Source organism: Choloepus didactylus, chromosome 21, assembly GCF_015220235.1.
Source record: "Choloepus didactylus isolate mChoDid1 chromosome 21, mChoDid1.pri, whole genome shotgun sequence".
Taxonomy (NCBI): domain Eukaryota; kingdom Metazoa; phylum Chordata; class Mammalia; order Pilosa; family Megalonychidae; genus Choloepus; species Choloepus didactylus.
This window is the reverse complement of record NC_051327.1, coordinates 16,236,358-16,264,298: the sequence shown is the minus strand read 5'-3', so window position 1 is coordinate 16,264,298 and position 27,941 is coordinate 16,236,358. Positions and strand designations below refer to the sequence as shown.

The 27,941-nt window shown below is 44.8% G+C and overlaps 1 protein-coding gene and 1 pseudogene across 2 annotated transcripts; one reads left to right on the top strand and one right to left on the bottom strand.

Annotated features, from left to right (window-relative positions):
- The first annotated feature begins 843 nt into the window (after positions 1-843).
- LOC119517463 lies at positions 844-6,115 on the top strand (annotated as a pseudogene).
- RFC2 (replication factor C subunit 2) lies at positions 1,354-27,941 on the bottom strand. 2 transcript variants are annotated; one of them, XM_037814176.1, is made up of 11 exons: positions 27,821-27,941; positions 25,568-25,637; positions 22,781-22,822; positions 22,343-22,449; positions 20,639-20,740; positions 19,294-19,394; positions 15,598-15,755; positions 15,291-15,356; positions 13,728-13,808; positions 12,856-12,969; positions 1,354-1,602 (listed from the first exon to the last, which is right to left on the bottom strand). In XM_037814176.1, the coding sequence occupies exons 1-11, from the start codon at positions 27,913-27,915 to the stop codon at positions 1,492-1,494; spliced, it is 1,047 nt and encodes a 348-aa protein (XP_037670104.1). In that variant the 5' UTR covers positions 27,916-27,941; the 3' UTR covers positions 1,354-1,491. The 2 variants fall into 2 exon arrangements, with proteins under 2 accessions (XP_037670104.1, XP_037670105.1); XM_037814177.1 differs by lacking the exon at positions 1,354-1,602 and adding an exon at positions 12,323-12,487.

Sequence of the window (27,941 nt, the reverse complement as noted above, 5' to 3'; positions counted from 1 at the left end):
TCCCAGCACCATGGGCACCTGCAGCCACACCCCTGGGAGCCCACAGGACAGGAGAAGCAATGGGAGCCTTGTGTGTTGTCACCTTCCTTTCCTTAAGAACGTTATTCTAAAATCATGTCGGATTTGCTTGAAAATAACCTGGGAATGGGGCAGGGTAGTGGGTGAGAGCAAAGGAAAGTTTGGCCATGCAGAGATAAAAGTGGTGAAGGTGGACAATGAACATGTAAGGGTTCAAAATATCATTTTCTCATATCTTCTTGACCAAGAGGGGGATGCAAAATGAAATAACGTTTCAATGGCTGAGAGATTCCAAATGGAATCGAGAGGTCACTCTGGTGGACATTCTTACGCACTATATAGGTAACATTTTTTAGGTTTTAATGTATTGGAATAGCTAGAAGGAAATACCTGAAACTACCAAACTCCAACCCAGTAGCCTTGACTCTTGAAGACGATTGTATAACAATGTAGCTTACAAGGGGTGACAGTGTGATTCTGAAAACCCTGTGGATCGCACTCCCTTTATCCAGTGTATGGATGGATGAGTACAAAAATGGGGACAAAAACTGAAGGAAAAATAGGGTGGGATGGGGGGGGGGATGATTTGGGTGTTCTTTTTTACTTTTATTTTTTATTCTTATTCTGATTCTTTCTGGTGTAAGGAAAATGTTCCAAAATAGATTGGGGTGATGAATGCATGACTCCATGATGGTACTGTGAACAGCTGATTGTACACCATGGATGATGCATGGTATGTGAATATGTTTCAATAAAATGGAATTTAATAAGAAACAAAAAACAAAAAACAAAAAACAAAATATCATTCTCTCATAATTTAGAAAATGGGGAAAAAAAAGTCTGTGCAAAAAAAAGCAATACTACAAAGTAATACAGATTTCACAGGGAAACTCTAAAGCAGAGGGCACAAGAGGCTACACGGAAAAGGGGACACAGTAGAACCTTCCCGAGTGCTTTAAGCTGATCAGCCCTTTCCAAGGGGCCATGAGCAGGGCTGCTCTGAGACGCCCATCCGAACAGTCGAGTCACAGAGAACCCTGCCCTCACCCGTGCACAGGGCCTTCAGGCTTCTGGACCCGCTGACGCTCCTTTTCTCTTGTCCTTTCCCACTCACAAGATGCTCGGGGCCGCACAGAGGCAGGAAGCTGGTTTTCTTTGGGGCCTCTTGTCACTTTATTGGGGACTCTGAATTGTGAGGTTCTATTAGCTAAAATGCCAACACACACACACACACACACATATACGGATCAGGTGCCAGGCCCCCGAGTTTCTCTGGGCACCCTCGAGTCAGAGCCTGAATGGGGACACTCGTGGGGCAGTGAGCGATGTGCCAGAAGCATCAGAAAAGCCCTGGAAGCTCTACAGGAAGGTGTCCTCCAGCCCGCCAAGGTGGCACGAGGCCACATCGGAAGGCTGTGCTGCCCTGTCCCCCAGGGATGGGGGCTTGTGAGCCGAATCGATGTGCGCTCCCCTCTAACTGGCCAGAGGGGCCATTGTCTTCTGACACAGCCTGGCCAGGAGCCCTGCCATCTGCAGAAGGGAGTTCACACCTTCCGCTATCTTCATATGAGTGTAGCCGATTTCCTGAAAAACAAACCAAGGTTAAATCTGGTTAACAAGTGAGGGAGAAGTCTGTTTTTTAAAACCTGATCAATTGGTTGGTTCAAAATTGAGGCCATGAACTCAAATTCCAGCTGGAAAATGAATTCTTAGATGTAAGGGATCAAACTTTATTTAACCAAAGTTCAATTTATTTCCTGAAAGGATGCTGATATTTTGATGACAGAGCAGGACATTCCTAACCTGGACCTCAGCAGGTCGAGAATCAGCTTCAGGGAGGTGTGTCTGAGAAGCCCCTGACGTGACACACAAGGTTGGTGCCGTCCCTGTTCTGGGGACAGGGAGCATGGGTCCATGGTCTCTCCAGTCTCAAAAAGGTCAGGACACAGACTGTGACCCTCGACGGCAGACGGCATGCGTGGCAGGAGGAAGTCCAGGTCTCCCTGCTCTGGGGAACCTCATGTCCAGAAATTGCCAACCTGCAAAGCTCTGAGTGATGAAAGAGGAAAGAAGAGCTACGCTGTGGTGAGGAGACAGCTCAACCTCCCTGCTCAGGATGGGGCCACAAAGAGCATCCCTTCTACCCTAACAGCAGGACAAATCTGGATAATCCACGAACTCAACAGCTGTTCTTGAACCTGTCAGAGAGCAGAGTCTGAAATCCAAGACAAGCACCCCTGAGGAGGGCTGCGGCCCGAGACTGGGTTCGCCTGGGGCAGTGCACCACACGAGTGAGAGAATTCAGCTACGATTTTTAACAAGTTGCTCATGGCCAAGTGTGGGCAAGGGAGGGAACCTCTGGGAGCCCCAACATGATGGTGGCCACACCCATGCGCAGGCCCTTCTCCACAGACCCACCTTGTCCAGCACCCACAAGAGGGATCGGGGCAGGCAGGAAACTGACAAAGACTTCCCGAGGAGGGGGGTGGCTGCCACTGTGCAAAAGCCCCTCCCAGACACTGCCCCCTAAATAACAAAAGCTTTGAGGCACTGGGGGAAGGGGAGCAAACCCTGTCACTGCCAGGGCACAGGTGAAGCTCCCTCGGGTCCCCCGCTACTAGGCTAGCAGGCACTGGTCACAGCCTAGGGCAGTCTGCGGCTGGGGAAGGCGCGAGACAGTGGAGAGAAGCTTCCGGGCAGCAGGTGCCCAGGGAAGGCCTGGAGGTGCGGGTGGAGCAGGAAGACAAGGAGAAAGCACAAGGCCACACTAAAGAAACCCAAAGCTGGTGGTACAGTGGCGGTAACCAGAGCAACCCCAAACCCAAACCCAGCTGAACTCCTCTTCCCTGACCCAAATCCCCACTCTAGTGGCCCAGTGGAAGAGGGGGTCCCATTTCCAGGCACTAATACTATTTACTGTCCTACATAATGTCCAGCATTTAATAAAAATTATAAAACACACAAATGAAAACATCAGAAATAAAAAACACAGTAATAACAAGGTAACAAAAAGACACATAACCCAATTAACAAATGGGCAAAGGCTTTGTGAAAAGATGCTCAATATCATTAGTCATTAGGGAAATGCAAGTCAAAATCACAGAGATGGCACTTCATACATGTTGGAATCACTAAAGGTTAATTAAACATAGTTTCATATGACCCAGCAATACCACACCTAGGTATAGAACCAGAGAAACTGAAAATAAACGCTCACACCAAAATTTGTATATGAATGTACACAGCAGCCATGGCCAAAAATGGAAACAATCAAATGCCCATCAACTTATGAATGGATAAACAAGTGCAGGACATCCATATGATGGAACATTATTTGGCTATAAAAAAGAATGAAGTACTTTTATATGCTACACAGATGAATCTTAAAAACATTATGCTAAGTGAAAGAAACCAGACACAAAAGACCACATTGTATAACTGCATTTATAGGAAATGTCCAGTATAAGCAAATCCACACAGAAAGTAAATCAGTGGTAAATCAGGGGAATGGAATGTGACTGCTAAAGGGTCTGAGGTTTCCTTTTGGGGTGATGAAAATGTTCTAAAATTATAAAGTGGTGACAATTGTACAATTCTGAAGATATGGTACTATACGTTTGAAAAAATGAGATCAGGGGTAGGACAGTCGGCCACCACCGCTCGCTCTGCTGGCTGCCACCTACAGCAAGAAGGGGCTGCCATCGCCAGGTGACAATGAGGAGGAGACCACTACAGCCACAGTCCCACTGCTGCTGCTGGAGCAACAGGTAATTTGGCTTCTGCACAGTTAGGAGGAGCACCAAACCGATGGGAGATTTTGTCAGCCACACCCACAACTATAAAAGATGAAGCTGTTAATTAGTACAGATTCCAACTGCTGCTACTACGAGTGGGCAGTATGTCCTTCCCCCTTCAGAACGTGCAAAATCCACAGACATTTTCAGCTGCACCAGGATCCGGCTCATCAAATGGTACTGTGCCCAATGTTCAGCATCAATACCACGGATTCAGTCTACGATGGTCAGCGGGTTCACAAGCTCTTCAGATAATGGGGGTGTAAATCAAGAAAGCAGTCAAATTCAGATCATTCCTGGTTCTAATTGAAACTTACTTGCCTCTGGAACAACTCCTGCTAATACCCAGAATCTCATACCACAGACTAGTCAAGTCCAGGTTCAGGGAGTTGCAATTGGTAGCTCATCTTTTCCTGGCCAAACCCAAGTAGTTGCTAATGTGCCTCTTGGTTGGCCAGGAAACATTACCTTTGTACCAATCAACAGTGTCGATCTAGAATCTTTGGGCCTCTTGGGCAGTTCTCCTACAATGACTGCAGGCATTAATGCAGACGGACATCTGATAAACACGGGACAAGCTACAGACAGTTCAGACAATTCAGAAAGGACTGGTGAGCGGGTTTCTGCTGGTATCAATGAAACTAACACTGATACAGATTTATCTATGCCAACGTCCTCTTCCTCACAGTTTCCTGTTACCATAGATAGTACAGGTATAGTACAACAAAACACAAATAGCTTGACCACTTCTAGTGGGCAAGTGCATTCTTCAGCTCTTCAAGGAAATTATATCCAATTGCCAGTTTCTGAGATACAGGCTGAGAATATTCAGGTTTCTGCAGCACAGCCTGTTGGACAACATCTACAACTTCAAGAGTCTCAGCGGCCAACCAGTCAAACCCAAATTGTGCAAGGTATTACACCACAGCCAATCCATGGTGTGCAAGCCAGTGGTCAAAACATATCACAACAGGCTTTGCAAAATCTTCCATTGCAGCTGAATCCTGGAACCTTTTTAACTCAGGCACAGACAGTGATTCCTTCTGGACAAATAACCTGGCAAACATTTCAAGTACAAGGGGTCCAGAACTTGCAGAATTTGCAAATACATAATACTGCTGCCCAACACATAACTTTGACTCCTGTTCACACTCACACTTGGTTAGGTTGCAGCAGTAGAGCCTTGACTTCAACTCCAGGTAATCTAAGCCCTGGTCAGTTGCCAAATCTACAGAGAGTTACAGTGAACTCTACAGATTCTAGAGGTATGCAGCCACACCCAGGAGAGAATGCTGGCAGCCCTGCAGATGTTAGGATCAAGGAAGAGGGGCCTGATCCTCAAGAGTGGCGGCTCGGTGGTGATTCTACACTGAAAACCAATGATCTAACACATTGAAGAGTACAGGTGGTAGATGGAGTAAGGACCAACAATAGCAAGAAGGAAAATGACTCCAAAGGGCAGCTTGCACTTGTCCCAGCTATAAAGAAGGTGGTGGGAGAAGTACCAACCTTGGGAACAGGAAGCAGCCCATTTGTCATATACCAGGAGGTGGTGAAGTCTACGGGAAGACCTCACACCTGAGAGCTCATCTGTGTTGGCATCCTGGGGAGCGCCCTTTGGTTTGTAACTGGATGTTCTGTGGTAAAAGACTTACTCGACGTGACTGATGCATTACAGAGGCACAGAAGGACACACAGAAGTAAGAAGAAATTTGTCCAGAACGTTAGAAACATTTTATGAGAAGTGACCACAACACACCCCAGGAAAAAAACACAGTCTTCACTCTAGCAGTACAGTGCTGGCACCTGTGGAAGCTGCACGAGATGACAGTCTGATTACTGCACAAGGAACAACATGTATCCTTGCAAACATTCCACAGGGTTCCATTTCAGGGGTAGGAACCGTTAATACTTCCGCCATCAGCAGCTGAGATAGCCTTACCAACACCGACATACCTATACAGCTTGTTGCTGTTTCTGGAAATGAGACAATGGAGTAAATATCACACAAATACATATTCATTGTGGTTATTTTTATACAGTAGTGAGAAGAATATTGTTCCTAAGTTCTTAGATATCTTTTTATTGATGTGCAAAAATTTGGGGATTGACAGTAACTTGGTTATAGGTGACACCAAAATGCCTTACTTTGTATGGTATTACATTGTATACTAAAAATGGTAAAACTGCATGGGTTTTGTAGGTACTTTTGGAATCTAGAAGAAATGAAATTTTACCAAGTTATATAAAGAGAAAATTAAATTTAACAATGCAAATGTTAGTCTAACCAAATGCATGAATCCTGTGTGGTTTAGCATAAAAATAAGAACATGTTGGTATTTATCTATTTTAAGATTAAAAAGTTGGTGGGTGAAAGAGATCATGTATAATAAAAAATTTTTTTTGTAATTTTCTTGATGACTGGAACTTTTATTATGCATAACTGACAAATCAAGTTTCCAAGCAAATGTTACATTGTGTAGGCTTTACTTAGCTTATCAATTTGTCATTTTGAAGCTAATTATTTTAATTAGCTTAACTATGTACAATATTTTAAGCATTACTCTTGTAAGATTTTGAAAACTACATTTTAACATGTAACTCTAGGGATAGTCACCTATTAAATCCTGTTGAAAAGCCATGTTTAAGATTTAATTTGCAAAACAATGTCATGATAATATCCTTTCAAAAATGAAGTTTGGCAATGTAACCAATGTTTAAAAAAGTTTCATATGTACAGGTTGTGGCATTTGGGTGCTAAGAAAAAGTGTAAAAGTGAATTATCCCTTTTCTTGAATATTGGAGGACCAAAAAAATAAGGTGTATTGCATCTTAGCAGTGATTTTTATCCAATCTTGTTTTCTAAAACCCTATGTCTCTCAGGGCCCTAAAAGCCATCAAGTAAATTTCCAGTAAAGCATAACATATGCAAACAAAACAAAATCACTTCCATAGTGATGATACTCCAACCATATGGATATTAGTCATAGAAAACTAGAGGTTTTATGATATTTTTAAAGTGTTTTTTTTTTTTTTTGGTCTAGGTAGTCCATACTTAAATATCAACCATTTTCCTTTTTTGCTTCTTCCTCTAAAATTTATATGTGTGCAGTACATTTAATTGAGAAACATATGTTTTTTATTCCACTGTATTTTCTTTTTATTTTGTTAATTATGGTTTATATTTTCAATCTTTTCAATCATTGAATGTACAAAATAAAGTTACAATGCTGGTCTTGTAAAAGCTATACAATTTTCCTAAATGTATACCTATAACTGCAGCAGTTCACTTATTTCAAAAATTTGGAATTCTGCTCATTTGTTATTCTTAAGACCACCTCAAATTTAAAGCCTACCTTATTGTAATTTAAAGTGTATTAGAACAGTGTGGTAGTTTTTAAAAAAAAAAAGGATGAATTTTACGGTATGTAAATGCTATCTCAATAAAGCTGTTCACCAGGTCTTGTCCATAGACTTGACACAGCTGAAGTCAAAGAAGGATTGAAACACAAACAGGGAAAAAAAGGTGAAAAACAGGGCAGAACATTTAAGAGCTGTGGGACAATATCAAACCACCTAATTTACATGTAATTGGAATCCCAGAAGAGAAAACGGAACAGAAGAAATTAAATTTAAAGACAGAATAGCTGAGAATATTTCAAAAATAATTAAAGACATCATACCACAGATTCAGGAAGCTGAGAGAACTCCAAGCAGGATTAAATACATACAAAGATGCCACGAGATACACATGGAAACTACTTGTGCCAGTTTGGATGTATTATGTCCCCCAAAACGCCATGTTCCTTGAAGCGATCTTGTGGGGATGGATGTATTAGTGTTGATTAGGTTGGAACCTACTGATTGAGTGTTTTCATGGAGATGTGACTCGATCAAACGTGGGCAAGACCTTTGATTGGATAACTTCCATGGAGGTATTGCCCCACCCATTTAGGGTGGGTCTTAATTGAATCACTGGAGCCCTATAAAAGCTGACAAACAGGAGGAACTCGGAGCAGCTAAGAGTGACATTCTGGAGAACAACTGAGAATGATATTTTGAGGAGAAGCTGCAGCTAAGAGAGGACAAAACACCCCAAGAGCAACATTTTGGCGAACGCCATTTTGAAATGCAACCTGGGAGCAAGTAGACGCCAGCCACATGCCTTCCGAGCTAACAGATGTTTTCCGGACGCCATTGGCCATCCTTCAGTGAAGGTACCCTATTATTGATGCCTTACCTTAGACACTTTATGGCCTTAAGACTGTAACTTTGTAATCAAATAAATCCCCTTTATAAAAGCCAATCCATTTCTAGTGTTTTGCAAAATGGCAGCAATAGCAAACTGGAAAACTGCTAGAAGCAAAGATTTTGGCATTCTTGAAAACATTCCTGAGGGCAGCCACAGAAAGACACACCATCCTACAAAGGTAACAGGTGCAGCTTATTCCTCATGAAAAACCAAACAAGGCAGAAAGACAACGACAAACAGCTTTGAAGTGCTGAAAATGAAGCTATCAATGTATAATTCAATACCCAGCAAAAATCTTTTAAAAACAAAGGAGAGCAATACATCAGGCCCTGATAGGCTGCAGGTGAGATGCTGCACAACATTCTCTCTTTACTGCATCTATTGCGAAAATGAAGACCCTTCTCAGCAGCCAGACTTTCGACATTCCAGAAAATGTCGACGTAACGCTGAAGGGACGCTGTTATTGTGAATTGCCCACAGGAACCCCGTGAAGGGACTTCAATCACGTGTGGAACTGAGTCTCCTTGGGAAGGAAAAGAGGAGGCTTCATGGTCACAAACGGCGGGGAAACAGGAAGGAACTGGCTACCACTGGTGCTACGTATCATCATGTACCACACATGATCAAGGGTGGGACACTGGCTTCCGCTACGAGACCAGGTCTGTGTCTGCTCATTCCCTATCAACATCGTTACTCAGGAGAGCGGGTCTCCCATTGAAATCTAGTATTTAGTATTTCTTGAGTGGAAACATATCCCACAGGGTTCAGATGAGGTCAGGCATCACTTGTTCACTATCTCAAGCCAAGAAAGATGAGGCAATTTTTGAAGGAAATGATATTCAACTTGTATCAAATTCAGCTGCTTTGATTCAGCAAGGCACAACCATTAAAAACAAGAATATCAGAAAAATTTTGGATGGCATCTATGTGTCTGAAAAGGGAACAGTTCAGCAAGCTGAGGAGTAAGATCTAAGTCGTCCAGCTGTGCAGAAAACAAGAGGCCAAATGATTCCTAAGACCTATGTGTGATATTGTAAAGATGCAATAAAATTCATCTGTTGGGGGAAAAAAAGGAGGAGAAATAAAGTCTTATCCAGACAAAAACAAGAATTCATCCCCAGCAGACCCGCGCCACAAACAACATCAAAGGAAGTTCTTGAGGCAGAAGGAACATGGTCCAGACAGAAACTTGGCTCTACACAGAAAAACGAAGATCTCTGGAAACTATTAAAATGAGAGCTAATAGAAAAACATGTTTTCCCCTTATTTTTAATCACTCTAAAAGAGAACTGTTTCAAGACAACTAGTAGCAAAGGAGTTTACTGGATGTATAAAAGCAAAATGTACCATACTACCACAAAGACATTACAAAAAAAGAAAACTACAGATCAGTATCCCTCATGAATACAGATGCAAAACTCCTTTAGAAAATATTAGTAAATTCAGCAATATATAAAAAGGATAATTTATCATGACCAAGTGGGGTTAATCCCATGAACATAATATAACATTGGCTCAACAGGTAAAAATCCATGTAATTCACCAAATCAGCAGATTAAAGAAGGAAAACTTCAATCACTTCAATAGGACTTGAAAAAATTCAATATCCATTCACGATAAAAATTCTCAGCAAACAGAAATAGAAGGGAACTTCCTCAAACTGATAAATATCTTAAAAACAAAACAAAACAAAAACAAAACAAAAACCCTACAGCTAACATCATCCTTAATGGTGAAAGACTATGCTATGCTTTCCCCTACACTAGGAAACAAAGCAAGGATGCCTGCTCTCACCAATCCTATTTAACATTGTTGTGGAGGCACTAGCCAATAAAGGAAGGCAAGAAAAAATAATTAAAAGCCTTACAGATTGGTAAAGAGAAATAAAATTGGCTCTGTTCAATAGACATGATTGTAGAAAATCCCACTGAATTTATGAAAAAAGGTCCTAGGATTAGTAAGCATGTCACAAAGCCACAGAATACAAACAAGGTCAATATACAAAAATTGTTTCTATGTACTGGTAATAAATAATTGAAAATAGAAATCTTAAAAACAACATCATTAACAATAGCATCAAAAAAACATGAAACACTTATGTATTAATGTAATATTTAAATATTAATCTGTGAGGTGGAAACTACAAAACACTGATGAAAGAAACAAAAGAAGACATTAATAAATGGAGAGACATATTCATGGCCTGGCAAACTCATTATTGTTAAGGTTGATCTATAGACTCAAAATAATCCCATTCCAAATCCCAAAAGGATATTTTTTGTAGAAATCAACAAGTTGATTCAAAATTTATATGGAAAGGCACAGGAACTAGAACCAAAACAATTCTGATAAAGAACAAACTTGGAAGAGTCATAGTAGCTGATTCTAAGATTTCCTATAAAGCTATGGTAATCGAGATAATATGATACTGGTGAAAGGAGAGGTACAAAGATCAATGGAACAGAATAGACTCCAAAAACAGACCCACACAAATACAGTCAACTGATTTTTGATAAAGATGCAAATGCAAGTCTTTCCAGCAGATGTTGCTTGTATTAGTTAGGGTTCTCCAGAGACACAGAACTAACAGATATATGCATGCACACACACACACACACACACACACACACACACATAAATATAATAAGATTTATTACAGGAACTGGCTCACATCATCGCGGGGATCATTAAGTTCAAACTCCGTAGGACAGGCCACAAGTTGGGAGCTCTGATAAAAGATTTCAATGAATTCCCGAGGAGAAGCTGGCTGGCTGAAGTCAAGATAGAAATTTTTCTTTCTGACTGCTGAAATCATCAGTTCTCCCTTTTAGGCTGACTGGATGAGATTTCTCTCATTGCTAGAGGCAATCTGCTTTGTTGACTGCAGATACAATCAGCCAGGAATGCAAGCAATAGACTAATGATTTAAATCCACAAAATAACCTCACAGTAACAATCAGGCCAGTGCTTGCTTGACCAAACAACTGGACACCATAACCTGGCCAAGCTGACACATGAAATTAAATACCATAGTCTGGAACAACTAGGCCCTCATATGCAAAAAAAGGAACTTTAACCCATACCTCTCACCATATATAAAATTAACTCAAAATGGATCATGGTCCTAAATGTAAAACCTAAAACTATAAACCTTCTAGAGGAACACTTAAAGAGAAATTCTTTGTGATGTTGGGTTAGACAAAGATTTCTTAGACAGGAACCCAAAAGCATGATCCACAAAGGAAAAAATGGATAAATTGGACTTCAAAATGGAGACAAAAACTAAATGAAAAATAGGGTGGGATAGGGGGATGGAATGCTTTGGGTGTTCTTTTTTACTTTAATTTTAATTTTTTTTTTTTTTTGGAGTAAGAAAGATGTTCAAAACTTGACTCTGGTGATGAATGCACAACTATATGATGGTACTGTGAATGGTTGCACACTGTGGATGACTGTAGGGTATGTGAATATATCTCAATAAAACTATTAAAATAAAAAAAGAAGTTCTACATTTCACACTTAAAGGAAAAAAAAGCCAGCTAAGAAAATGAAAAAAGAAAAAAAAAGTAAAAGAAAACAGGAAAAAACAACAACAACAACAAAAAGCCAGACTGGAAGCAAATATTTATGCAATACATTTCTGATAAAGAATTTGCATCAGAATATATAAAGAACCCTCAAAACTCAGTAAGACAAAAACAAACAACCCAATTAAAAATGGGCAAAGGATATGAACAGACACTTCATCAAAGAAGATTTACAGATAGTAAATAAGCACTTGAAAAGATGTTCAATGTTATTAGTTATTAGGAAAAGGCAAATTACAACCACAGTGAGATACTATTTACCTATTAGAAAAGTTTAAAAAAAAACCCAAACTGACCATTCCAAGGGGCTAGAATGCAGAGCACCCAGAAGGCCCACACACTGCTGGTAGGAATGCAAAACAGTGCAGCACTTTGGAAAACAGTTTGGCAGCTTATTTTAATGTAAAACAGGCACTTACCATTTGACCAAGCAACCTCACTCCTGGGAAGTTACCCAAGAAAATGAAAATTTATGGTCGCACTAAGACCTGCACATGACTGTTTATACTGGCTTTATTCACAGTCACCAAAACCTGGACACCCAAATGTCCCTCAGCTGGTGAAGAGATAAACAAACTGTGGTACATCTATACAATGGAATACTACTCAACAGTAAAAAGGAACAAACCATCAAAACATGCAACAACACAAACAAATCCATTTGTATGACATTTGTATGACATTCTGGAAAAGCAAAACCATGGGGACAGAAAATAGATAAGTGGTTGCTAGGGGTGAGGGAGAGGGGTTGACTGCAAAAGGGCACAATGAATTTTTGGGGGATGAAAGAACTGTTTAAATCTTGATTGTAGTGGTTGTTAAACAACTGAATCGATCTGTCAACAGAATGTTCATAACAGGGTGAATTCCAAGCTATGTATATTACACCCCCATTAACCTAGAAAATACTGTATGTATATATATATATATATAAACATATACAAAAATAATAGGAATCTTGAAAATCTCTAGTAAAGACAGGATCTGAAGGCACAGTTGGGTCCCTGGCTGCTGGAACTGGCTGAACCGCCTCGCCCTCAGCCGTGAGGCAGTCAGCCACCACCACCCCCACTCCCACCCCCACCTCGCAGTCAGGAAACACTTCCTGAGCATTTTCCAGGTGCCAGGCCTACAAGCAAAACAAAGAAAAACACCCCATGACCAACATCCTTGAGGAAAAAGGCATTTCTACACTTTCACTGACCTTGATAAACTCCAGTTTCAAATATTCTGCCATTTGGAAGGTTTTACACACTCGAAAAATGTTGCCAATGACATCTTCTGGTGAATAGCCCAGATGCCACAGGTGAGCAAGAATCTAGATGAAGGAAGGCACAAGGAAGCTGGAGGCTGCCATGAACCTCAGGGATACTAGGTGAAATGAAGTTAAACCCACCCCCACCCCACGCCGCCACGCTGCCACGCAGAGGCCCTGATGGGCACAGATGGGTCATCTTCGACAACCCATGTGATTCTCAGAATCACCCAAACTCCAGAGAGCTGCAGACAGGACACTGGGTGCCTCAGTTTCCCAAAACTTTACATCATGTGGGGTCGTTTAACTGAGTTTCCCAACAGGCAGGGGGATAACACTGCAAATGTTTTCAACTATATTGCCAGATGCTCTCCCTCCACACTCACATAATGTCTTTATCCAAGGCTCTTAAAACGCTTCAACCACCATCCCTCTAAGTACCCGAGAGTGGAAGAAACGGAACCACATGCTTTCTGCCTTCCCCAGCCACTGGCGTCAGAACGCACGCCCCTGCACGGTTAGCCCTGAACAAATCCTGACCAGGGCAGGGCAGGAGCATGGGTCCCAGCCTCCCCAGCCCCCCATTTTACCACCTCCCCCCACCCACATCCAGACTGTAGGGCCTGGAGCTGGTTTTTTGTGCTTTACTTTGGCATCCTGGGTGAATATAGGATGGGGAAGACCATCCATTTGAAGCCCTCCTCTGGGCCCACTCGGTGACCCCATCCCTGTGCCTGGGTCTCGGCCTCAGTCCCCCTGCCTTGCCCTGCTCACGGGGTGAAAGGGTCCACCAGAACCAGGCCACAGGGAAGGAGGCAAACCTTGTAGGCTTCGTCAATGTTGGCATTCACGCAATGCTGGATCATCTCCTTCACGAGTAAGGGATGGGGCTCGTCACAGACCTGGCCAACCGGAAAGAAAGGCACGTCAGGGGCCAGGAGAAACCAGCTGAGGTGGAGGCCTCAGCAGACTGGCAACATGTGAGCCCAATTTCTCAATGTGCTTTTTTAACTGAATTCCCCAGTAAACAGAAAAGGTGTGGGAATGCCCCTCGCACCAGCAAAGTCAACCCTACAGGAACATACAAGTCAACCTCCTGCTGTGGCTAAAGCTCACTACACCATAATTACAAAGTTCTCAACCATAAGATGAATGAACAATGAAACGACCAAGAGCCAATGAAGAATCTTTGCCCAGGGGCAGCTTTAAAGGCAAAACAGTCACCTGTCTCGGGTCACTTGAGGGATACTTTGCCCAGAACCACTTTAAATCCCGGTATCGTAAGACCTGGGAAGTCAGCTGGGCCAATCTTCCACCGGCACAAGAATTTGCTTTCCCTGGAAAGGGCCCTCCAGCCTCAGCGTAAAGACAAGTATGGGGATCCCAGCACCCCAACATGCAGCCTGTCCCTGAGCCCACAGGCTACCTCCCCTACCTCCCTGGAGCGCCCTCCGCTGGGTCTTATATCCCACCCTCTAGTGCAAAATTTAAATCTTCTAATGAGAGCCTTCTGCTATCTCAGCACTTACGACTGCCCATGGCCTTCTCCTCTCAGCTCAGTTACATTTCCTCAGAAGCCAGGGTGTCCAGGGCCCTCGATGCTGTGCGCTCAACAGGCTACCAAGCAAGCCTGCCTTTCATGAGCGTCCCGACAAAACGTTCACTAACAAGGAACAGATGCTTTCACCACAGCTTTCTTTACCCACAAGGTTGGTAAGAAAGAGCTATAGACTGAAAGCATGGGCAGCCCCACTCAACTCCTCCCCCCAAATAAGGGGGAAATCAGTCTCCAAAACAGCATTTGGATGCCCAGATGTTAGGATGTGGTAGCCAGATTTCAAAAGAATCCCCCCTGCACAAAACAAATCCTTTACCAATGTGGAAAAGTAAGAATTTTCTTCCCAGGCATGGCTTGGAGAAGGGAGGTCTCCCTATCCCCTAGGTGGCAGGGGCAGGGTGCTACAGAAGAGCCCCAGGGTGCGGGCTCAGAAAAGGCTGCTGCGGGGAGAGCGCGGGGCTCCTCCCGCACTTGGCGGCATAGGCCCTGGGCAAGTTCCCTCGCCGACTTCTACTGAGCCTGTTTCCTCATCCACAGAGTGATGGCAGGAATCCTGTGCCACAGGGATGTGTGACGCACCCTGCTGAAAGCACCCTGCTCTGGATCCGCTACTTCCACTTATTCTCTCACTGGGGACAGCCCAGAGTCCTCCCAACTCTCTAGAATGTGCAAGTAAACATGGTGAGAGGGAAAGCCAGACAAAGACAGACAGAGAAAGCCAGGCAAATGGGAGCAGGGCAACCTCCCTGGGCACCGCCTCACCGCCCAGCTTCCACTCCACTGGCCCCACAGACAACCACTGTCATCTCCAAACCGGCTTCCATACCTTGAACACATTCTCACTGTTAATAAAGCCAAACCCCGAGAAGGTAGACTGCAAGTTGTTCAATGCCTGTTAGGGAACAAAATCACGTCAAGGGTGATTTTTAAATCTTTGCCCTTCCCTGTCCCCCTCCCTGGTGTCGAGCTGAGCCCCCTCCTCTGGGCCTGCTCTCAGCCAGCCCACAGTCCCAGCAGGCTGTTGCGTCACCTCGTCCCCACTTGGCCTCTGTGCAGCAGCCATGTCCTTGTCCCCCATGTCAGGGGCACAGTGAGCCCAGAGGTCCAGGCCCAAAGGGCAGCAAACCACGTACCTGCCTCATGTCCCCCTGGGCAGTGAAGATGATGGCCTCCAGGCCGTCATCTGTGTGCGGCACTTTCTCCTTCTCAATAACATTCATCAACCTTGCAAGAATCTGAGCGTCCGTCAGCTTTGTGTAGCGGAGGACGGCACACCGTGACTGAATCGGCTCTGAACGGAGATGGCAAAGAGTGAGGCATCCCCGGCAAATGACGGTACGACCCTTTTAGTTCTTCAACCACCATGAAGCAGTTATACAACCCACACTGCCCAGCAACGTGGGCCCCACTCCTTCTACCCAGCAAGTGCTCAATAAGCATTTGTGGAAAGAGTGAGAACAGTGCTAAATTTCAAAATATCTGTGAACATGAAACGACAGCAGCCTCAGTCAGCACTGCCAAGGACACACTTGATGAGCCACAGATCTGGAAGAGGGAAGGATCCTCCAGGACAGAGGCACCTCATCTGTGCGCTGGCCTAGTTGGGCTCCGCAGGCACCGCACATCAGGATGCCCTGGGTGTGTTACCGCCAGGGCCCTTCTGAGCAGATCGCGATTCAGCCAGTTCAGGGTAAGGCCGGACTCCAGTGTGGGTTCTTTAAAGCTCCTCCAGAGAGTGATGCCGGCGAGGGTGCAGAACCACCAGGCAGACACGGCAGAATTCAGGAGGCTCGCTCTCACCACCACCTTAGACTACAACCGCTTCCCCAGCACCTCTAGGTGCCCACTGATTTCCCCCTGACCCAGCCTCTGCACCCTGGCCTCCCTAAAACTGCCCCCATCCACACCTCTTCCTGCCGAGGGGACTCGACAGCCCCTAATGCTAGAGAATGCAGCCCCACCTCTCGTCCTTATCGGTCAAATCTTCCACCTCACCTTTCTCTACTCTCCTAAACCCCTCTCTGGTCCTTCGTCTCCCCAGAACAAACCGGCCCTGCGCTCTCCTGGTGCTACTCTTCCCACCTGCAGTGTCCGCTCTCCACATTTCTTCCCACTTAAATCACAACCACCTCTGAAAGCTCCTTTCCAACCCCCTTCTCAGGAGCCGGCCCAGATCGCTCCACACTGCAGCGACCTCTCTCCTGTGCCCCACACATACCCACAAGGAACCCCATATTCCTGTTAACTCATTTGTAGAAGATAAACCAGCCTCCTCCCTAGGGGTTGGGGATGCAGCAGATGACATTAGGACAAGGCTGTGGTCCCTCAGGCCTCGGTTTGCCAGGAAAGGAGGTAGCAAAGCAGAAAGGTGACAGCACAAGGGGCAGGGCTGTGGAGCAGGCACCAGAGCACAAGCAACCCGGCCTCCAGGCTGGTCTCCCAGGGAGGAGAGTGCAGGACTGTCTCTAGGGAGGAGGTTTTCCAGGCTGGAAAGGCAGAAGGAGCAGTACATTTCAAGGCAAGAGTGACGACCCCAGGGAGCGGTGGGGTGTGGGGAGACTGCATGGGAGAGAGGAGATGAGGCTCTGGGCCAGACCCTGTGTCGGAGGCTGAGGGGCGGGGGGGCATGGCATAGGCAAAGGGAGGGCCCCCGAGGCCTCGGCAGGGAGTGGCGGGGCCAGACATTCTTAGAAGACTGCCCTGGCCACCACCTGGTGACTGAGGCTGTGAGAGAAGCCATGGGGTAACTGCGCCCTGGCTGGCGAGACACAGCGAAGGCACAGACTCACGTAAAGGAAAGGAGCAGGGGCGTTCAAGGGACATTACTGAGGTGAGAAGGCCTCAGATCGGGTTTTGGTGGGGGGCTGGCTATGCTGGTGAGCAGAAAAAGGAGGAACTGGGATACGGCTCAGGGCCTGCTGGTTGGGAACTCCCCTCTCCTATCTGTGTGTGGGCTCCTGGAGGGCAAGAACCAAGCCTCATAGCGATGTGATTCCTCTCTAGTGCCAGGTGTGTAGTGTATGCTTTATACATAAAACCTGTTCAGTATCTGCCAAATAAATGAGGCTTTTAAAATAGCAGCTTTCCTAAAAGTTAGTCCATTTCAACCTATCTGAAACCAGGAAGTTTCATAAACGGAACCTTATTTACATATTTAGGATTGTCTGCACAGACAAGAAAAAGATTTCTTAAAATATAATATCTAAATATTATAATAATTATAACAAAATATCTAAAAGCAACTAATATTCAAATAATACCCCAAGTTTCCTTTAGATATTTCCCTTTTCAGAAGTTTAATTTGCAGAATTAATACACATTTCAGGATCAGGCTCCATGGCCTTCCTCATAGAAAGTAAGCTTCTCTCTCAACTGGCTCAATACTAGGAGCCAAGGCAAGGTTCAGTTTCTAAGTTTCAGAAATCAAATCTGCAGCAATCTGACCACGAACCGTTTCCTATAAAGCTAAGAAATAAACTTTTTAAAGTATTTTATTTATATGTTTGTTTTCTCCTCTTAAAAAAGAAAAGTTACCGGAACGCTGCATGTATCAGAAAGATTAATTTCTTTTAAAGGCAAAGTCAGAGCTTTCTACACCAACAGCTGCTGTTTCAAATCAATAAAAAAATTTCACACAAGCCCAGCTCTCTAAAGTGGGAAGGGGCGCTGTAAGTGTAAACACCACTCCTGCCCTCAAAGATTCATCTTGCCACTGGTTAAGGAGACATGGCCATAAATCAAGAACTTTTAATACAGTTTCTCCACCACACCACTGGTGTCTTGAGGGTGGATAATGTTTCTCATTCGACTCTGTATGTTCGGCGCTCCATGGCGCCTGACATCGACTAGATCAGAGTAAACGTCTGCTGAATGATGGGCTGAATAAATGAATGAATGAATAAATGACCAGCTGGGAACATAAAAGGGCTTACAGGATTCTTGGCACTACTGAGAGTGCCACCAAGGCTGGAAACCATGACTGTGTGGCTCGGGCCCTCTGCGTGGTGATGTGCTTGTTGGGGCTGGGGGAGATGGGATTGCTGAGCTCATACAGGCTTGGCAGGCAGGGGTGGGGCAAGGACACTGGGACGAGAGTGGGGAGAATGCAGCGGGGAGAGGGAAAAGCAGAGGGGAGGGGAGAGGGAGAGAGGGGAAGGGGGAGGGGGGAGAGAGGGAGAGAGGGAGAGAGAGAGAGAGAGATTGAGAGAAGCTGAACTGTGCCTGCAATCTCAGCCAGAATGGGAGATGTGAAGCCAGCAGGAAGCTGACAGACTATGAGGCACTCCTGGGATGGGAGGGCTCACAGTGAGGAAGTAGCTAGATAGGCTGCTTGCTGGGAGGAAGGGAGGAAGCTGGAAGGAGAAAACACCGAGCTCAGAAAGAAGACTTAAGGTTTAAGATTTCAAAGGTGAGGCAATTTCTGGAAATAAAGCCCAGTGTGCAGATAGAGCAGATGCGAAGAACTCGGAGCAGAGCAAACATTCAAGGGCCCATGTGGAGAGGAACAGTGACTAAGATCTTGGATGTGGGTCATCAAAAATGTCACATGTGCCTGAGACAGTGCAAAAGCCAGGCAGACCTGGAGTTCCAATCCCAGCTCTTCTGCTTGCTGTGTGACTTTGGGCAAATGACTCAACTCTCTAAGTTCCAGTTTTCTTATCTCTAAAGTGGAACCAACACCTCCTCAGAGAACTGGAAGAAGATTCAATGAAAAAGATGAGCCTCTGGTTACTGGCCCACAGTGAGCCCTCACAGTCCCTTCTCTACTGCTGCTGAAGAGGCAGTGTGGGCACCACGGGAACCCCAAGGCATCCAGAGCTCACACTCACCTATGATTTTATCCGAGGCATTACACGCAAGAGCAAAGCGAGTCGTTTTGGAGTAGATCTCCATGGTTCTCCTCAAGGCTTGCTGGGCTCCATCAGTCATGCTGAGAAGAGAAACAAAGGCAGGCAGTTTGCAACTGGGGCCCCGAGCCTGGGGGACACATCCCTCCATACCAACAAAAATCTGGGACACAGGACACATCCAGTGTCCCAGACGGGGACCTCAGAACTAAGCGCATCATCCTACTAATGCAAAAGCCCCCAAGCTGCCCTACAAAGGCTGCCAGGACAGTTTTCACTACCTAACACATCCAGAGACAACCCTGCCGTGAAATCCGCAGCATCGCCAGCTGAAGGGCTGTCAGCCATGTTCGCAGAAATCAGCCTGCCCTCAGCTCCTTCGTGATAAAAATCCAAGAGAGGAGTCTTGTAACACCGACTGCCAGCTTTTCTAAGAAAACTCTGGGAACCCTGGACTCCTCACAGAACACGTTCAGCCTTTCTCCAGGACCTCCCATTTGAGTCTGACCCAGGCAGGCTGCCTGGGCTCAACTCACAGTTCCATCATTTACTAGCTGTGTGACCTGGGGAAAATTATTTGGGCCTCACTGTCATCACCAGTAAGATGGAGATAATAAGACTACCTACTTCAGAAGGTTGTTATGACAGCTAAATGAGATAACTGTCATTTGACAATCTGAAATGACAATTTAATTGACAATTAAATGGGATAACATGTAAAGTTTTAGCAGAGTTCCTGGCACACTGTAAATGCTTACATGTAGGTGTTTAATAAACGTTAGCTGCTGATATTACTACAGGTAATGTTAAAGTAGAAGTGTTAAGGTGCATCCATACTTTGGAATACAATACGGCTATTAAAAACTATATTCATAAGACTGTAAAAATACAGAACACTGCTTATAACATTAAAAGAAAAAACCAGGATACCAAAATTCTCTATATTAGGATCTCAACTACATAAAAACATATAGTTTGAAAAAGAGGAAAGGAAATAAACCAAGGTATTAATATTTTCTAAATTTTCTTGAAAGAACATGGATTACTTTCATATTTTTTAAAATGTCATTTAAACATCTTTATTTAAATTATTCATGTAAGTGATTTTAGAACAAACAGATGAACCTACTGTCTTTGGCAAATGTTTTACGTTACCTCATAAAGATAAGGTTGAAGGCACAGACCCCAATTAAATTGCTTTTCAAAGACGTGATAAGCAACCTCTGCCACAAAAGTGCAAAGGTGAGAGCTTTTCCCCCTACTTTAAGCAAGCCCTACATGCGATTTAGAGATCAAGGGCAAAATACACATTGGCAAAGCACTTTACCTGTCGGCTTCATCCAAGATGATGATCTTATGTCGACCTCTGGGAAGGGTGACTTTCTGTTGGGCAAACATTTTTATTTTATTCCTCACCACATCAATGCCCCTGAAATAATAAGCCAGAAATGTACCGTCACTTTCCAAGACAAATTTGGTTACACTGATGGGGACTTTTAACCCTCAGTACACCATCAGGACTGCTGGACCCAATTTTAGTTTTTGAGTTTCCTTTTCAAGCAATTCTATTTGTAAAGATTGCTATTTTATGACTTTCATTCTTTCTTAGAGGTCTTCCAAAGAACAAAGAAAATATTTACTTATTTTTTAATAGAATAAAAATCATCTTATCTAGCAAACCATCTAAGATACTTTTTAGGGTCTTAGTGATCTTATCCTTCCAATATCTCGAAACAGTTTGCTATTTCATCATCCTAGTAATTATTTCATCACTCATCAATTATTCCAACTATGCTTAAAAAGACTGAAATAATAAGAAAATGAAAGAATGAGGCAATTCAGCCTAGAAGGATGGTGTAACAGTGGGAAAAAACTGTCACTATTGCCTCATCCTTAGTTTTCTTTCTACGTTGCTTGAGGTATCTTTCAAGAAGATATAAAAGAAGTCCAGAGATACTGGCTTTGTCATCGTTCTTTAAGCTTTCATTGAACACAGCTGAGAGTTCAGAATTTTTCATTTTCCACATACAATGGCAAAGAGAAGACTGGTCAGGGAAAATGTTTCATAATTATCAGACAAATGAGAAAATGATTGCAGAGGCAAACAGCAGCACTCTAGATTCTACTGACGAAGGTGAAATTGATCATAGCAAAATCTCCGACTATGACTCTTCAGATGCCAAGATCCCATTTCAAACACAAGAATTGGGGAGCAACCAATATATTTCTAAAGACAAAAAGCAAATATATTTTCATCCATCAGGAAGGACTTCATTCCATAATATCTTGGGACAAGAACCTGGACTACCCCATTTTGCTAAACGGACAGGTGCCAGTATCCTTTCATCTTTTATGGTATCTGTACACCAAAATTTATATGGTACCGCTTGTGTGTGATCAAAACCTGAAGGCTGGTGTATATACTAAGGTGAATGGAAGGAAACATGATACAGAAATGGAGAAAAAAAATCATTTGTATTGATCACTCTAATTGGTGTTTATAAGCCTAATACTGAAAATATTTTGTAACAATGTACCATCCTGTCTTCAACCAAATTGAGTCACCAAAGTTTCCAAAAGTAGTGAGTTTTGATGATGCACTTGTAAGAACAAGTGATGATAAGCTAGAACCTATGTGTTTTTCACATCTGGAATCAGTATTTACAAAATGGATATATCGCAGCTCATGTAGGTTAGTCAGCTGCATACACAGGATGTTGCCTATTTCAGGTATATACAGATCTTCACAACCAGGAAAACATTAAAGAGCTGACGACATCCTCAAGGAATAGCCAAAGACAAACTCTGCAGACATTTTGCTCAACAGGTCCTTATTTCACAATCCTTTATCATTTAATACTCAAAATGTAAACCAGCAAGTCAAGTGCTTATGATGATACCACATCGACAAGCAAACAATTCTCATCCTCTTTCACTCAGAAGCAAGCTCCAAGTACAATACAGAACTGAAAAAAAGGCCATTTCTATAACAATTCAAAGTGCACCCTTTGGTCCCAACCCCCAGGCCCACCTGTCATTTGAAGCGTTGAGTTCCAGAACTGCATCCCTAAGTGCTGGGCCCAGCAAAGCTCGTGCCAAACAGAGGATGCTGGTAGTTTTGCCAGTTCCTGGGGGGCCCTAGGAATGAGATCTCCAGTAAATGCTTCAAGCCACTCGAACAAACTCGACAGATCTCCTGCTTTACTGTTCACCGCTGTTTGCATCCTCCTCTCCTCTAATCCACCTCCACCCCTTCCCACAGCCCAGGCCAAATCAATGCAGCACCAACCCACAGGTCTTCCCTCTAACGCGAGTCAACTGTTGCCCTTGGCCAAGGGGAAAGATGGGAGCTTTGGTGATAAAGGGCCTCCCTGCGGAGGAAGCACTGTGCCCACTAAAGCACTTAAGCAGGCAGTGAAAATACAACTCCGAGACAAACTAGAGCATCAGGCCAGGAGAGAGTACTTACAGCGATAATAATATTCGGCACATTCCCTTCTCTTGCAAAGACCTGCAGAAAAGTGTTGATTAACACGGGTTAATTGGTAAGCTTTAAGAGCCAAATTACCCAGCCACATGGGCCCGTGCACTCAGCAAGGCCACCAACTTCTCCAAATGGAGGCCCCCATGGAAGTGTCACCTCCGCATACCCAACCCTGAACCTGCCACCCTCCCGTACAAACCAGAGGCCCCGGCCTGTCCCTTCTCTCTCCTCAGCCCCGCTGCCACTTTCTTAGCCTTTTATCTCCTGCCTGGATTGCTTTCAACAGACCATTAACTGGTCTCCTTGCCTCTCACCTTGTCCCATTCCAATCCATTTTCCATGCTATAACCACAACCATCTTTCTAAAAAGCAAGTCTGTTAAAAACAAACAAAAGCATACCTAACGGAAACCCTGGGATAACTTTTCAACACCCTCAACATGAAGCCCAAACTCTAAACGTGGTTCACCAGGCTCTGTCCAATCTGGGTCCTGCCCACCCCTCATTCCCACCACAGACTAATATACACACTCTACTTAGTACCCAAAGTGTGACTCCAGGACCGATAGAATTGGCATCTTCTGGGAGCTTGTTAGAAATGCAGAATCTCCAGCCCCACTCCAGAACTACTGGGTCAAAATCTACAATTTAACAAGCTCCCCAGGAGGTTCATAGGCACATTAATGCTTGAAAGCACTGCTCTGTAATCCAATTAGATGGTGTGCCAGTTTGGATGTATTATGTCCCCCAAAATGCCATTATCTTTGATGCAATCTTATAGACGCAGATGTATTAGTGTTGATTAGGTCAGAACCTATAACTGAGTGTTTCCATGGAGATGTGACTCAATCAATTATGGGCAAGACCTTTGATTGGATAATTTCCATGGAGGAGTTACCCCACCCATTCAGGGTGGTTGTTAATTGGATCACTGGAGTTGTATAAAGGAGTTCACAGACAGAAGGACCTCAGAGCAACTGAGAGTGACATTTTGAAGAGCTGCAGCTAAGAGAGGACAAAACGCTCCAAGAGCAACATTTGGAGAACACCATTTTAAAATGCAACCTGGGAGCAAGCGGATGCCAGTCACATGACCACCCAGCTAACAGAGGTTTTCTGGACGCCAGTGGCCTTTCTCCAGTGAAGGTGCCTGTTGTTGATGCCGTACCTTGGACACTTCATGGCCTTAAGGGTGTCACTTTGTAACCAAATAAACCCCTTTATAAAAGCCAATCCATTTCTGGTGTTTTGCATAATGGCAGCATTAGCACACCGGAGTAGATGGCCTCCCCAACCCCCACCCCACTGAAGAACAAGCTAAGCTCTCTCTCCTTTGCACATGCTATTTCTTCTGCCCCCTCTTCTCCCTGCATCCACCCCAATCTGGCTAATTCCCATGCATCTTTTGGCTTTGGTGACCCGTTTTCCACTTGGGAATTAAGATACTGTGAGCACGTTAACTCCTCCTCCTCCTACCACGTACTCCCAGTGTGCTTTTCACATTACCTGGTGACTTTAACATAGCCCCTGTTAAACTGTAAATCCCACATGGGCAGGGATCATGGATAATCTGTTCACCATTATATCAACAGCTCCAAACTCAGTGTTTGGCCCAGGGAAGATACTCAAATATTCATTAAACGGCTGTGCCAGTTTGAATGTATTGTGTCCCCCAAATGCCATTATCTTTGTGGTCTTATGTGGGGCAGAAGTTTTGGTGCTGGTTGGATTTGCTTGGAATGTGCCCCACCCAGCTGTGGGAGATGATTCTGATGAGATGTTCCCATGGAGGCATGGCCCCGCCCATTTGGGGTGGGCCTTGATCGGTGGAGCTATATAAATGAGCTAACTTGGGGGGAGAAAAGAGAGTGCAGCTGGGAGTGACGTTTTGAAGAGAAGCAAGCTTGCTAGAAAGGAATGTCCTGGGAGAAAGCCGTTTTGAGGCCGGAGCTTTGGAGCAGACACCAGCTGCCTTCCTAGCTAACAGAGGTTTTCCGGACACCACTGGCCGTCCTCCGGTGAAGGTACCCGATTGCTGAGGTGTTACCTTGGATGCTTTGTGGCCTTAAGACTGTAACTGTGTAGTGAAATAAACCCCCATTTTATAAAAGCCTGTCCATCTCTGGTGTTTTGCATTCTGCAGCATTAGCAAACTAGGACAACGGCAAACCCAAAGGATCAAAGTGTCAGCCCTCACTTCCTGTGAAGGTCTCCTCTGTGATGTCTCAAGTTACTGAGCTTCCAGGTTCCATCTCAAGACCACTAGGGCTGGGAATTCAAAGCCTTGCTCCACTGCTGGATATTTCCTGCTGCTAGAAAATCCCTCTCCGTGGCACTTTGAAGTCTGCTGCCTGCCATTTAGCCACACTGTTTTAGTTTTGTCCTCTGGAAAGGGGTTAGCATCCACAGGCCAAATCTGGCCTGAGGCCTGTTGTTGTAAGCCCCTGACCTAAGAATGGCTTTGACATTTTGAAAGGGTTGCAGAACCTAAGATATTTATTATCTGGCCCTTTCCAGAAAAAGTTGGCCAACCCCTGCTCTAGAGGAATACAGAACAAGTCTGGTAACTCCTCCCCAACAAGACAGCCCTGCAAACATCTCAAGCTGTCCACTGCAGCTTCCAGTCTTCTCCAAACAGAAGGTCTACCAAGCCCTCAGCTCTTTGGGATTCAGTTTGCCTCCCCCTCACTGTCTTGGCTGTCTTCCTCCAGATGCACTCCAGCTTGTAGAAGCCACAATAATGGCACAGGTCAACTATGAAAAAGCCACTCACCTCCAGCCTACTCACAGTGTCTTCATTCCCAACGATTTCATTCAGCTTTACTGGCCTATATTTTTCAACCCTGTTTTTAAAAAAAGAATGGACAAAAATGTTGGCATGGCAATTTTCACACTACTCAAAAGAAAACACTAAAGGGCAAGCCTCAAGAGCTTTGTCAGAAGATTCTATACATTCCACAGAAATATGCCAAATGGCTGCAGGTTTTCAAGTTAATGAGGTACCCAAGTGCTGTTCGAAAAGCTAAGTGCTTCAAAACTGCCACAGCAGAGAAGTCCCTGTTGTTGCTGCAGGAGGGCCAGAGCCGGCCATGTGGAATGTGACCCTCTGTGGCCACAGTCCACCCAGCAAGCAGCACTGATGTCATGTGGCCTGATGACATGGGCATCACAGCCCATTTGTCATCCCTCACTTGCCAGTCTCAGGAGAGATGCACCAAGACCCCAGCAGGACTGGCTGGACAGAAAACACAGGTCACCCTGGGATCCTAGTAGGCTGTGTGGAGGGGTCAGGCGAGTGGCCTAGACAGACCAATAGTGAGCAAGCTATGGGATGAGAAAGCAAATTACTCTTTCTCCAGCTGTGAGAAGACAAGGGGCAGCAGATCTGCAATGAGTTTTCCACCAGGATCCCTGTAACCCTTTATTAAACTCTGATTTACCATCAGCATGCACCCTGGACTGCTACTGGCTCTACTCCAGAAGTAGTTACATGCAAAGAAGCTTGTTTGCTGCATACTACAAGAAACAAGGAGACAGCTCTCCTCCAAGAACGATGGACAGAGCATGCTTGTTCCTACTCATCTCTTTGTCACATAATTTCTCCGTGCAAGTTTGAGATCACAAGGGGAGGAAAGTAGAAAATATGGCTACAAGCAAGAAAAGGTTTATGATTCCAAGGGCCTTCTTGCTGGCCGGGAGACAGAGCTTAGGAAATCCTGCTATAGCACTAAGCCAAGGATGGTGGAGGCCTGGAGGAGAGAGAAAATAACCACCTGGGAATGTCAGGAACTGAAATCTGAGCTGACTTTGAAAAAGGCAAGCTCACTTCTTCGGGGTTTTGGTATTAGAGCTTGCTCCCCTTGCCTGAAAGTTCCTCCTCCAGATAGCTACATGGCTCGCTCCCTGAATTCAGGGTTTTGCTCAAATAACGTCTCACCAAAATCTACTCTGAGCAGCATAGCTATTTACCTGGCTTTATTTTTCTCTAGAGCACTTGTCACCACCAAATATACTAAATATTTACTTGCTTAATTTTTTTTTTACCTTGTCTTCCTGTGTAAAATGTAAGTTCAGTGAGCAGAGAAGGTGTTTTGTTTACTGAAGTACCCCCAAGTACTTAGAGGAGTGTTGTGCAAATAGAAATAATGAGAGCCACCTACGTAATTTTAAATTGTCTGGTAGCCACATTAAAAAAGGTAAAAAGAAAATGGGTGACTTTCCTTTTAATATATTTTATTGAACCTAATATACTCAAAATATTTCCATTTCAACATGTAATCAACATAAAAATGATTAATCAGTTATTTTCTCTTTTTTCTACTAAGTTCTACATACCCGGGGCCCATACACTCATACTTAGAGCCCATCTCAAATCAGACAAGCATCATTTCAAGTGCTCAATAGCCACAGGTGGCTAGAAGGTTGGGGTACCGACCAGTGCAGGGGCAGCTACCCCAGTCAGCTACTGTGCAGTCCATTTAGCTAATTGCTTTAGTTCAAAGAGGGGTGGCGTGGAGGATGAGAATACACAGGGGGCAGGGAGTAAACAATCACCACGCACCACGGAGGCGTGCACCCAGGGAGTGGGATGCCAGCGAGGAGTCCTTCCCAAGTCACCGTTTCCCCTCAGCTACCCAAGATGCCATTATTTAAAATGAGCAAGTAAAGGAAGGAGGCCGCGTCTTCTCCACCCACCCTCGAGGTCCAAAGAGCTTGCGGGTCAGAGACGCCTCCGGCACTAGCGCAGGCCGCAGAGTTGGGCAGAACGGGTAGCTGCACTTTAATAAGCATCGTTCTGACAGTGAACCCGCTTTCAGAGTTCAGACCCGCCCACTCTCGACCCCCAGGTGGGCTCAGCGACCCAAGACCCTCGCCTGCTCCAAGTAATAATCCCTTCGACGCCACCCCGAGGCCTTCCCCGCTTCTCAGGACCCCTCCTGCCCCCTGGGTTCCTCCGGAATAAGATCCGCCACTCGGCCCACCCTCACGCCGAGATGCACCCACTAGTTATGGCCGGCACCCTCACCAAGGAAGCTCGTAGTGGCTGGCTTTGCTGGGGGCCGGGGAAGAGTCCTGGGCCCCGCGCTCGTCCGCGACATCGCGGCTCTCAGGAACCTCCATTCTCCCGCCGCCCCAGGCCCCGCCCC

Excerpts from the sequence above, each read along its gene's own strand:
- RFC2 (XM_037814176.1), bottom strand. The coding sequence starts at position 27,915 with ATGGAGGTTCCTGAGAGCCGCGATGTCGCGGACGAGCGCGGGGCCCAG. Across the intron at positions 22,823-25,567 it reads ACACTGTGAGTAGGCTGGAG|GTCTTTGCAAGAGAAGGGAA; the intron begins GTGAGTGGCTTT and ends ACTTTTCTGCAG. Across the intron at positions 20,741-22,342 it reads CTCAACGCTTCAAATGACAG|GGGCATTGATGTGGTGAGGA; the intron begins GTGGGCCTGGGG and ends TTATTATTTCAG.